General features: G+C 38.2%; 1 protein-coding gene across 6 annotated transcripts in view; it reads right to left on the reverse strand.

Moving 5' to 3' along the window:
• PUDP (pseudouridine 5'-phosphatase) overlaps nt 1-13,926 on the reverse strand; it is a 69,890-nt gene that overhangs the window by 8,083 nt on the left and 47,881 nt on the right. The window contains exon 4 of one of the 6 annotated variants that reach the window (XM_032100592.1): nt 6,250-6,414. The exons of the other annotated variants lie outside the window; for them this stretch is intronic. Within the exon in view, the coding sequence (XP_031956483.1) occupies nt 6,265-6,414 (150 nt within the window). The 3' untranslated portion in view covers nt 6,250-6,264. Of the gene's footprint in view, nt 1-6,249; nt 6,415-13,926 lie in introns of those variants that run through there. 6 annotated transcript variants of the gene reach the window in all.

Here is a 13,926-nt window from a genome sequence, read left to right on the forward strand (position 1 = left end):
CATCAATAATGAGATCTATTTAAGTAACTGTCCTCGTGATTTCAAAAGATAATTTCTCGGCCTTTTAATTTGCAAAGCTGCTTTGACTGTGCAAGCAAATGGAGCTCAGAACTCAAAATTTCTTACATAATTTTCTTTACCTGAGAAATTATTTCTGCGTGCTAAATACACTATTTCTAAAGAATCTGAACTCTACCACCAAAAGTAAAAGAATTAATAATAAAACCCATATTTCTACATAAACTATGTATGATATACCCTTTTTGAACTATTTATCATGAGAAATAATTAATTCAATGGAACCACTCTCCTAACCCTGAAAGGATTAACTAAGTGCATGGCAAGTTCTACTAAATCAATACAATTATTATTGGTAAAAGCAAATTTTTTAATAAGAATGTATTACGTATTAAGAGGAAAGTTTTAAAAAAAAGTCATAATTATTTTTTTAAGATTTCAGTAGAGAAGTCATGTTTTTCATATTAATCTCTAGATTGTTTTTATCAGCTTCCTTTGTTTATTTTGGGGAAGCAATAGTTACCTAGGTACTTCAAGCTATGAAAAATGCAGAGAAGGAAAGCCAGTTAATATCAAACAGTTTTATGTGAATCAATCATTAAAACAGACTCAAGAAAATTTCTTTCCACTGTAAACTCCAAGCCCAAATATTTCTGTAAATAAGAAAATTAATATTAATATTAATTAATATACACTTAAAATGAATTCCCATGTAGAAAGTTATTTAAGTCTTAATCTCAATACATTTCAACATGCTTTTGTCAAAATTCCTCTAATATGATCTAGCTATTTTAAATACTGCATAGAAGCACTTTTTTAAATGCATTGATGACACACAGTTATCAAGCTGTGCCTATTTTTCTATTAGACCAACTCTACCAGATAAGAGAATGCTAACAGTAACTTTGACCAAGTGTTTCCAGTTCTTATTTTGACTCAGGAATGGTTACAGGAAGAGTAACAAGTCATTTTCCATGAAAGGAATAAGGGACACAAAATGTAGATGAATGCATCAGAGTAAACAATGAACAAAATTAGAAAAACATGCTTATTTAACTCCGTGTATGTATGCATGTGGATCAATACACGGTGTATATATGGTCTCCATACAGATAGTTTCTCTCTCTGTGCCTTAAGTCTTATTCAATTTAAGATATATATTAGATCAGTAACTAACACAGCCATGATACTCACTTAACATGAACATTAGTTTGGGAATACCAGCCATGGTATTAGCGACTAGTTACTATGCTTGTCACACAACTTCTGCCATGAGTAACTTCTTTTGGATACTCAGTTCTTCAAAGAAGCAAGTTTATCAGTATCTGGATTCTCATCAGCTTTTCTTAATATCATTTTTATTTAAAACCTCCTCCCATTTTGTATATTTCAATCACAAATAATGTTCAGATTCAACAGGGTATAAAGCTGACAGATGGCAGACTAATTCAAAAGGAAAACTACCATGTATTTGCCTGTAAAACAACCTCTCATGCGCAAAGTTCTCAAAACACTTTATCAGGCCATATGCTTAAGTGAAAACTACTTGTTCATCCAGCACAATAATGATTTTATATTAAAACTAAGAATCACCACTTCGTGAATCTGCTGATCTGAAGCATCATGTATTTGCTGACCTTCAACAGTTTGAGTGAGTCTTTAGAAAAGGGATGCAGGCTGATTTCCCATTTAAACTGTGTCCACTTCTCTGAGACTATTGGAATTGCTACTCTAAAGCTTGCTGCCACATTATTTTGCTAGGTAATTATTAATTACTTATTGCTATGTAATGGCACACAATATACATATATACACAGAAAATATGCAAATGATATATAAGTATTGTATGGACTCAGAATCACATGATTCCAGGATGGCTGGAATGGTGTTAATAATGCCAAGGTTGTGGGTTTGATCCCTGTATGGGCCATTCATTTAAGAGTTGGACTCATGCTCCTTGTGGGTCCCTTCCAACTCAGAATATTCTGTGATTCTGTGATTCCATGACTGAGACTGGAAGCAACCTCTGAAGGTCACCTGGGCCAACTCCCTGCTCAAGCAGGGACACCTACAGCCCAGGACAAGATCCAGACAGTGTTTGACTATCTCCAAAGAGCGAGACTCCACTACCTCTCTGGGTAACCTGCAACAGTGCTCGGTCACCCTAATGGTGAAAAAGTGTTTCCTGATGCTCAGAGGGAACCTCCTGTCTTTCAGTTTGTGTCCATTGCCTCTGGTTCTGTCATTGGGCACCACTAAAAAATGCCTGGCTCTTTGCATTCTCCCTTCAGGCATTTACTTACATTAATGTTTCCCTGAGCCTTCTCCAAGCTAAACAGTCCCAGCCCACTTTGCCTTTCCTCAAATGCAGTATGCTGAAGTCCCTTAATTATCTTGGTGTCCCTTTGCTGGACTCCCTCCAGTAGCTCAATATGTCTCGTACTGGGAAGTGCAGAACTGCACCCAGTATTTTGCAGGTATGGCCTCACCAGTGCTGAGTAGAGGGGCAGGATCAATTCCCTCAATCTGCTGGCAACAGTCCTCCTCATCAGCCACCTTAGCTTGCAACGGCACATTGCTGGCTCATGGTCAACTCAGTGTCCACCAGCCATTGCAATTACCTTTTCTTCTGACCATAGGAAATCAATTGGGTTTTCTTTCCTGTTCGGAAGTGTGCAGCTAGACTCACTGGTGCAGAGACAGATGGCATTGTAATGGAACTCCTAAATTTAAAGGTCTGAATGACAAATGTGCAAAAAATATAGACAAAACTTATTGCTAAGTGACCATTACAAAACCTATGATGAGAATATAAAGCACTCCATTAGGAAGTGTCTCAGTCACCCCAATACTGATATAAACACATTTGTTCACAGTTAAGTCAAAGACAAATTGCCCTCTCTACAAATGCCTGCAGTCAAATTACAGAGAAGCACCTGAATGAGAGTTAATGTGCTTGTAACACACATTTGTTTGGGAAAAACATCCAAGTTGTCTCTGCCTAAGCACAGTCCACCCTTCTTTTCTTCTATTTAAAACAAATTATGTGTATTTATATATTAGTTAGACTACCATGGCATACTGAAAAAGAGTGATTTTACATTGCTCTAACCATCACGACACATGACCTGAAAGAAAGCACTTCTAATACTGAAATACAATCAGTTCAGAAATAGATGCCAAGATATTGCCAAGAATCTGGATAAATTGACAAGCAGCTGAGTGCTACAAGCAGCATTTTACTGATAACTTGGAAGCTTCAGCACCCAGACATTATATAAGTATTCCCTAGGGAAACCAGACTGCAGCAGGTGCGTCAAGGTGACAAAGTATCACTGCCACACAGTCCACTCACTGAATTATATATTCTGGCTACCAGGTAAAATATTCTGTGACTACAAAAATAAAAGAGGACAGGCTGCCTGTTGGATGAACAAGCAAAAGAGAATCTCAAACTTTGTGATTCAACACACAGGAAATGGCTCAGGTGATTTTTTTTTCTCTTCTTGTTTTTGTTTTTTTAGACGTTGTAGTGTTTTCTGTTATATTTCAAGTCTTTACTAATTGATTCCAGCTGCTTCTAGTGAGTTACAGATAAGATTCATTACTGAATAGAGAAAATTGATAAATCAAATAGCAAATATGTCTAAAGACTGAGGACTCAAAATCTCATCTACACATAAAGACTGACTCCAGGATTTATGTTCTGGATCTGAAGATCTTTAAGGTGTGGCTAAAAGCACCTGTTTCATAGTCTTCAAAGGCTTGTAAGTTCTAGTCTTAGCAAGCAGAAAAGTGTGAGAAAAGACACTAAACATTTATTTTTTCCACTGAGCCTGCATCTGCAGAAAAAACACTTCAATAATTTTAAAGCCATAAAGAACAGTCTCCTCATTGACAAGAAAAGTCGGAATTTAACAGGTAGTTCTACTGGATATCAAGATGATGGACTAAAACTGGAAAGAGACAATTATTCTGTCTAGAAATACTGTTACTATATGCTCAACTAGGTCACGTTTAGTTACCAAAAGAACCAAAAAGAAGAAAATCTTACAAAATCAAGTGACAATTGTCCTTTTGAGCTAGTTCACATAGATACTCAGTATCTTGCACCTTGATGAAAAGCAAAGATGCTGCTCGTGACACTCAAAATGCTTTTCTCAATCAGATGTTCCTGTGCTTAGCAGTGGTAGTGCTGCAGGCTTCCAGCAAAGGTTCTCTTCATGTTTTCCTACTTCCCTTACAAACTAAACTCCCTACTTTAGTTGTCTTCCTAAATACCTTCCTTGAAGAAAAGGAACACAGTTCAGGTAGGCTGATGTTAATTAACAAGAATCTTTCCTTCCAAATATTCTGTGGTTATGAAACATCATATTACTACAAAGTCCAAAGAGCACGTATGGAACATAAGCATTTAAAATTGCCAAGTTTCTACGGAGAGGGATCTGTACATTTTCATATGCAGAAATACATACATATATGCACACACATTAGTTTATGTGACAGAACTGTACAGAGGAAGAAGAACGGCAGGAACAGCAAGGGCAGGTGGGGGACCCTGAAACACCCTGGCCAGCTGCTCCCAGACACATCACAGCAGTCATCAGCCTACCAAACGCTCATTGCTGTGCTGCATGATGGGGCAGGATGAGCCCAGGAGCCCTCTGAGGTTCTGGCCCAGCCACTGCTGGTGCCACAAGGCCAGACCCACACAGACATGCCAACAGGAGAGGCTCCATGGGTCAGGGCAGTCTGTGGTAATGTGAGACAGAAGGGGCTGATGGGGTGTGAGTAGGGGCCATCTGTTCTTGGCCATTCCTGCATCAGTCTGTGTAGTCTGTCCTGTCTCCTCTAATTAAACACCATTTATGATGGTTTTCCTGGGCAAGGGCTTACTATTGTGCACACACATGTGCATGGAGGTCCCAGTGTCAGTCCTGCCATGCGACCAGGAGTTCCATGTGCCAACAGTGCAGCACCTCCAGTGAGGATGGGTGTGCAAGTGAGGGTGTGAGGGCTAGCAAAGAGAATGCTGGAGTAGCTGGCAAGTAGGTGAAGTGTCCTGGAAGTCCAGCATGACCCTATAGGCAAGAGCACAGTCAGTCCTGGCTCTTAGAGGGACAGGGTAGGCACAGGGCAGCTTTGGCCAGCTGCTGTAAAGATTGTGGCATCTCGGGCTTTCCAAGAGATCTGTCTGTATGTGCACAGGAGAGACTCTGTGGAATGACAGAAGCACAAGACTGGGATCCAGGGACAGTAGAGTACCTAAATCCAGCTGCTGCAAGGATTCATAACACAGGGTGAATATAGGGTACATTTGTCTCATATATTTATGCATGAAAGTGACATAACAGATGATCGCTTCAAGATCATAGGTACAGGTGGAAAAGACATATTTAGATTCTCTAAAATTCCTAGGCTTATTCATAGCTGCAAAAGTTAATGGAAGGTGTCTGCACCATGAACATGTGTACTTATTGAAAAATTACAGCATTTTAAACATTTGCCAATTAAGGTGATTTTGTTTTATGTTTTCCACTCCAAAAAAGCGAACAAACAAAACCCACAAAAAAAAGCCAAAAGAACAAACTGTGTGGAACACTCATAGACAAAGGTTTTGCAAATAAAATGAGAGCCATGGTCAACTGAAATAATACTGAGCCCTTTGTTGTGTTTATAAAAAGAAATGCAAAAAGATGGTTGGGTTGTTTGGTTTTGTCAGGCAACACAAGCTTTTAATATCTCTAGTCATTCAGACCTTCGACTAAGATTTATTAACCTGTCAAACAAAAGCAATTTTACAACATATCCAACTGCAGTTCATTTCAGAACATTTATTGCTCTGTAAACAGAAAATCCAGATTCTCCTTAAACAATCTATTCCTTTTCTTCCTCTTGAAGCAAGAAGGAAGGCATGGTAGTAAGAGAAATTCTAAGTAAAAAATAAAGAAGGATTTATAAACTTATTTGCACAAACATATAGAAAGCATAAAGTTAGAAATTAAAACGGACTTTTACGGTGACTACCTCAACTGAAAAAAACATCACCCACCATTGGGCAATATGGATAAGAGGGGAAGGGGAAACAGAATAGGGGCACAGCTCCATGTTTACTTTGCATATTTTCTGCTATGCAGCTCAGCTCAATGCCTCTGAGAGGTTTAGAAAGGAGGGGGTTTATTGGGAGACTGAAACAGAAGGAGCATGATACCTACCTGGAACACGATCAGGTCATCCACTCTCCCTTTACAGAGAGAAACATGTGATGCTAGGGAATGGGTTACTGCTTCTTGGGAATAGAGCCTCGTCTGACAGCCTGACAAAGGGGAGGCAGCCACAGCTCCGTGCCCCCAGTACAAACAGTAGCAAGGCTGAGCATGTATCTCCCAGCAGGCACTAGCACACAAACACACACGTAAATAAATAAATAAATAAATATACACAACTCTAGACACACAGATCAATGCAGTTATACTCAGCACTCCCAAGGACCCACAGGGTCATTCAGCTGCCTCTTCTCTAGTGCTCACACGCTTGCACTCAGCCTGGCCACTGGCCCTGCAGATGCCTGGGCTGGACCCCCTGTCACCTGCAGTCCCAGGCTGGGGGCTAGTACCTCATTTTGCCCAGTTGCCAGCATCCAGATCTGTGTTTGCTCCAGCCACTGGCACCTTGGACACATGGGCCTCTGCCCGGGTCTGGTTTCAATTGCTGGCCACACACATACAGACCACAGACAAGACGCCCTTCAGCCAGGAAGATTTAGAAGTGGAATTTGCTAACACAGGACACACCACACTGGTAAGGAGTTGTGCATGGCCAGACAAATGTGTTACCTATTTACACATCCAATGGTTTTTATCCCCTTATCCCTCTATTTCCCTGTAAAAAATCCTGATCACACCCCAAATTTTCTTCCTCTGCATCCCATACTGAGTGCCACACCCTAGGCAGCATCTCCCCTCAGTCTATAAGGATTGATCCAGCATTGATTCACCTTGCTAGGACTTCTGGGACAGCAGTGGGAGGGCCCAAACAGGCTGTCCCTCTCTGGGGGAGTCCTTAATCTGGGCTCCTGTCTGCCTTTGGGACTCTGCTGCCCTGGCCATATGGAGATGGTCACCTGATAGGATGATGACTTCAGTGACAGGTGTGGGAACTGTTTGGGAAGGTGTGATTTGGGATCCCCCACCTGCTGTCACCTCTCTCAGCTCTTTTGTGGGTCTGAAACAAGCTTTTAACACAAACCCCAACATCTACATCTGGTAGCAGATCTTCCTTAGGATCTTTCCAATTCTATGCAAGTTTATGCATCACATGCTGCTTGATTGCTAACATGCAAGATCAGGAATCCAAGTAGTTTCTTTTACAAGCCTTTATAAGCAGGGCCTGACATGCCATACACTACGCTAAATATAGAAATCAATAGAAGAAAAAGTGATACTCAAATCAGACATCCTATTTTTCCTTTCTTCTCAATGCTGCTATTATTCCAATGTTCAGTTTGATCCTAAAGCAATACACCACAGCATGTCACAAGCATTATTATGTCTTTATACTGCCGAGTAACTGAAATCCTTTTATTAAAATACAGCATTCTGTGATGGATTTCTTCATCCTTGGACTGACATTGAGCCTGAAGCTCTTACTAGTAATCACTTTACAGAAAGCCAGATCACATACTCAACTCAGACAGAGAAGCTAAGGACTCAATTCACAGATTTTTAAAAATGGTGTGAAAGCTGGTGAGACTGAATTGTTCTAGCAAAGAATAGACATATTTCAAAATTTCTGAGAAAAACTACACTGAACACCTTTTCTAAGTATTCAACTTATGGAACATTTTATTCACCATTCATTAGCACCGTATTATTTAAACAAAATCAGAGAAACAAGAAAGTTACTCGACTAAATATTAATCATCTTAAAGAAAATTAAGGCTGTCATTTACTAATATCAGGTGTAAAGAGGAGCTGTAAATATGAAGATATCACTAAGTCTTCCACCAGCCTACTCAAAGTCAACAATCATCTTTCAAGCATACTTGCTCTTCAACTGATTGCTAAGGGGATAACAAAAAAAAAATCAAATTACAGGAGAAAGGGACAGTAATAAATTGTCCAAACATTTTAGAGTTACTAGCTAATGCAATACTAGAAGATGCAACTGACATCAGTGTTTCTAAAGAAAACTTCTTTACTTTGAGAGACATGCCAAAGTGCACATTTGCAGCTGACTCCTCTTTCCACTATCTTCGTGAGATTTTATATTTAGACATGTAGCATCCTAAATGTTTGAAGAGTTTTTGCTGTAATGTTAGCCCTGTCACATCATCTACCAATCCTCTTGAGACAGAATGCTTAGCCTCAAAAAAGTAAATGCTTTTACTATTTCAGTACATACATCATTAACGTATAGACTATTTCCTCGCTTTTCATCTACACTCCCTAAAAAATGCTTGAGAAAGCCATAAGGACAAATGGGCTACTGCACACTATTAACTCTTTATAATTTATAATGAAGGTATATAGATTACTTAGTGCAGTTACAAATTCAAGTTTTCATTTTCACCTTCAAGGCCCTATATTATCTTACCCACAATTACTTATGTCTTGCTTTTATTTCCTTCTACTCCCTAGGCATTTTCTATCCTTTCACTTAATTGCATTCTTTATCTCTTTCTCCCACTTTCAGCTGTATGTCTTATATCACGCTGACCTCTGTGCCTTGTACAATCTTCATGCCTACATTCTTCATCCTTCTCCAGCAGTATATTTAAAAATACACTCTTTCAGGAATCATTGGTACATGCTCTTCTTCCTCCCTTTCTTATTGCTTGGCTAATAACTAAAATTTGTCTTGCTTAAATCACTTTTGATCCTTATTGGACCAGGGCAGCAGAGAACACAGCTGAAATCAGAGATGTCTGATTTACTTCTTATTTCTATCAGGAACGACCTCTGTTAACTTTTTAACTCTGAGAAGAACTGAGGGACAATACTTGCTTGCCATCTAAAATAAAGAATTGGAATCTTGATCACTAAAAAAGCCACAATGTTCATTAAACAAATGCCAATCAGTGTATGTGTATAGTGGTTAGTTTCTAGAAGCTACATCTGTACTTCTTAAATGTTTACATATATTTCACAGTGCTCCAACAGTTGTCCAGAGTGGGCTCCATGCCTGTGATCCAGCACACATGAATATGATGCTTTTTATCCACTCATGGTTTAATGTGTACTTAAATATAAATATGATGACCACACTGAGCAGCACACAAACATCAGGAAACCAGGGAAACATTCCCAGATGCAGTAATGGTCACCTATGGTAGAGTCATAGCATTATTCCTGACTTCTAGAACACATGACTACAGGAATTCCACCTTCGTAAACTTCAAACACCTACTCTACACAATATAACTCTTCATGGAATTATCATATGACCATTTTACTAGTTATTACTATAATTGCAAAAATATTATCTTCAGAGGAACATCTTAAAAAAACTGCAAACTTATTTGCTGAAATTTAAGGAAAAAAAAATCTTCTCAATGAAAATTTTTGGCCTGGAAATTTAAAAACTCACAACAGATATCAGTCTTCCAATGATATATCATAGCTAATCTAAAGACTGCAAATGCATTCTACTTTAGATACATGATCATTCTTTGAAAAAAATCAAAGGTTTTGTTTTAATTTGCTTGGGTAACTGCATTATTGAGAGTGAAAAGCAGTAAGATAAGTTACATGCTATTATACTTTTTGCACCCATGGCACTTTTTTGAATCAGTAATATTTTGAGTCTGTAATAGTTTTGAAGTTGAGGACAACAGGCAACCTCTAATGTCTCCAGTCTGAGCTACAAGATGCAATAATATGTTCTGGAGACAAACTGAATACATCACTGTGACCAGGTGTCTGTTCAGGAGAAAGAGGACAATTTTCTTATGGAGGAAAACATGTTCTGTAACAGAAGATATTTTCAGCAATGGATGAAATTGCATCAACTAGTCTTTACTAGTCAGCAAAACCTTGGGGCTTTGAAGCAACTAACCTATGAAGTGAAGGAGTTACTAACATCAAAAGCCATTTCCATTACCACGCCACTATCTTAGAAAATAGTTGCAGTTGCATTTTAAAATAATGCTGGTGCTATTCAGGGAAGTATTGACTAGTAATCCTTATCTCTATACTTGGTAAAACCTGCTGATAACACAAAGTTTTGTAGGTCATCTGGGATAACATCTGTAAGAACTTTGGAGTGATAGTCTATTGGGCAGTCAAGTGTCAAATGGAATAAAATGGTCAAGAAATGTGGCAGGACGCATTTTCTAACGTTTGCTTTATGTATTGGACATCACTGTAAACAGCTCAGTGAAAATTCAGAACTTGGGTGATCAGCTCAGTGAAAATTTAGATCTTGGGTGATATTATTTATATTCAGAGATATATATAAAATAGTCTCATCTGGAATGCTCCATGTACTAGATCTCACAGACATTATTCTATGTTAAAATGTTTTTGATAGGAAGGGTTTGAAGAAATGCAATCAGAATGATTATGAGGAGAAAAAAACCAAACAACCAACCATATCACTGCCCTCATCCCCACAAAAAAACCCAAACACAACCCTTTCAGATGGTGAGGTTTTGAACAGAATCTAAAGGGCTTTATTTAGGGAGCAAAAAATAAAAAGGGATGTGACAAGCAGCATTTACAATACTGAGTGACAGATCAATTACTTCTTATCTTTCTCACTCATAACATATAAAAAGCTGACATTGGAACATATGCAACATATACAGAATTCATTGTCCCAGGCACACATCAGTGTCAAGAAAAAACACAGATCCTGTGAATGGGTTACTATAGCCTGTTTTTACATCTGTTTTTGTTAAAAAACAACTTGATATGGGAGCAACAGAATTTAAGTGGATAAATTAACCCCCTCTAGCTAAAAGGTGATTATTAAACTGTGATTATTAGCTATCATCAGAGATGGTGCCAAATAAGCTGGACACTGAATTTGAGCATGAACAGCAATTCCTATATTCAGTAGCATTTAGACAAAAATGAAAAGCTTTTCTTTAATGGAATAGGAGGGTAGCATTTCTGCTACTGCTTGGAATTGTATTCTACTTTAAATCAGAATCACTTCAGTCTTACTCAAGTTTAACTTGAACCGTTTCCTTCTTGGCTTTGAATTATGCTATTATTCTAAGATTAAAAGATGCTGAAATGGAAATGTTAGGCACCCTTTTTTAGCAGACATGTCTTCATGTCTTCAGTTCTTTTTATACTACAAGGTCTTTTATCTTTATAACACCTATCACAACAATAATTTAGAAAAAATCTCCAATACTGCTTCATGGAGTACACTTTGTAATCACCTTCTAAGTGCACTTATTTTGTGATGCAGCAATCAGTCTGAGCAAAAAGCTTTGCCCTGTTTAGACTATAAATAATTTAGCAGTGTTAATTGATGGTTCTATATGTAGGTTTTCTGCAACCATGCCAAAAAAGACAGACTCTTACAAATTCTTTATCACACAACAGAGTAAGAACCCTATCATGCAATACCAGCTCTCTGAATATTACCTACAACCACATCTCCACAAAGAACAAGTAATTTAAACAAACAGCAAAAAAATAAACTCGCCATTCCCTACCCTTAGTGCATTAAAACAACGCATAGCTGACAATATGACAATAATTTACAAAGAAGCAACCAAAAATATTGCCAACAATGCAATTCCTTCTTTCAGTCTTCATTCTTTGTCCTGAAACTGTTGAAAACCATTGTTACAACAAGCTCTGGGTGATTACAAAGGTAACTCCAGATACAGAGAGGATCAGTGCACTAGATCTTATTGAAAGAGGATTTATTCATGCTTGCTATAACTCAAAAGACATTAAAAACATTTTTTGTGAAAATTCTTGTTAATTAAAATCTAATTATTCAATGACTGCTGTTTGGCATCTCTAAGAAAACGCTCAAGGTCTTGAAAGAAAGAAAAGATAATTCAGTGAGCAAGTTATCATAAAACAAGGATTTTCCCCCTCTTTTTTACTACTTACCATGCATAATTAATATGTGATAATACCCATAATGAGTTCCCTAAAACAATTAGCAGCGCATCTCCAGTGACCTGCTAATCTGAATATAATGCTTTTTGAATTTGGAGGTGTACCAGTCTCTTTGTGCTTACACACTCACCTCACGTAGAAGCAAAGAAGGCTGCAGAGCATAATTTATTATTCTGCATCACATTTCATCAAGTTCCTTAGCAGCTACTTGATACATTATCAAGACAAATGCAAGGAAAAAAAATGTGTTCCTACCTCTCCACCCCCCAAGTAGGGTACCCCAAAGACTAAGAACTAATTATAATCCTTCTTTCCTCTTTCAATCATTAAAGATACCTTAAGTGAAAGCAAACCTTGACCAGGTTACTTTTTGCATGGAATTTCAATGACTTTTTTCATCTCTGTAAGACAAATACATCCATAAATAAACATGCACTGCAGTAACAAGGGCAATATCTGGAACACTTAAAAGTTAAATTACTTGCAAGCCATGCAATACCTCATTTTTCTTCCACAAATATATAATAAAGACTGCCAGCATGGGGATGGGTAGGTTGGCAGAGTGGATGTGTACATGTGTGAACACAGAAGTACACATGCTTCAGAAGAAAAGGGAGGAAGTAAATCAACCATAGGAACCGAGAGCATGATAATTGAAAAAAACCCTGAAAACAAACAAACAAACAAAGTTTCCTTCCTTTAATTATCTTGTAAGTATAAAATGGTGGCCTATTATGAATTTAGGGAAAAGATGCCTGTGTATAGTAAGTGTAGAGGACCTAAGCATGTTTTGTCTCAAATATTCAGAGAATTGCTACAGGAAAGGTGATCAGAAGAGAGGGTCCCATGGAGGTGGGGAAGTGCTGTCGAGGCAACTTCCTGCTCCACTTTGACACTTCTGCTCAGTTCCCCCACCCCAACTCATTACTTTTGTATAGTGGTGTGGTGACTTGTTCGTGAGCCAGCACCTTCTGAAGAGTTTTTGTGGGAATTATGAAGTGTACTGTACAAAACTAAGGGCTTGTTAGCCGATACTTTTTGTGGACATGTATTGTAAGAATTTAAGGGTGTGTTAGCCAATACCTTTTGAGTGTAAACATTGGGCTGGTTGCCACAGTTAAGAAGACTGTATAATAAAACATAAGACTTCCCCGACACATGGTCCAGTGCCTTTTCTCCACCTGACAAGAACCTATAACCAACATCACACCCTCTACCAGTGGGTTGTGACAAGTAGATCTTCAGAAGTCCTAGCTTGTGAGACATGGTGAAATACCTCACATTCTTTTCTCTACAGCTGGAAGGCAAGCTTCCTAACAACAGACTTCATCATCCAGCCTGGGAGACACAAGTAAGGGCTACATGCTTAGATTGTGTAGCAGCTGAGGAAGGTGCAGGATTCAGCCAACAGTACATTCCACCAGAGTCCTGCATCTTTGCATCCCAAGCTTTAAAGCTTCTAGAAATATTTCAAGATGGAGGTCTTAACACATAAAACTATATTGTTCAATACCTATTTACTTTAAATTGCTTAATACACAATTTAAAATGATGATTTATTAATAATTTATTCCTTGAAATTTCTTCAGTGTTTGTCTGAAATCAATAGCTTCTCTAGAAGGGAGAGGAACCCATACAAAAAGTTATGCTGTTAATTATTTTGCAGTGCCCCATAGTAGCAGGAATTCAAGAACTAGTCCAGCAAAATATACTAAATAGTCAAAAAACAACTTGCCATCTAGAAATAAGTCTTCAGTCACATTGCAGATCAAGAAAAGTAAAGGCTTCAGGAACTCAGGAAGAAGTTCTAGCCAAGAAC

The sequence above is a fragment of the Corvus moneduloides genome, chromosome 2 (assembly GCF_009650955.1).
Source record: "Corvus moneduloides isolate bCorMon1 chromosome 2, bCorMon1.pri, whole genome shotgun sequence".
Lineage (NCBI taxonomy): Eukaryota > Metazoa > Chordata > Aves > Passeriformes > Corvidae > Corvus > Corvus moneduloides.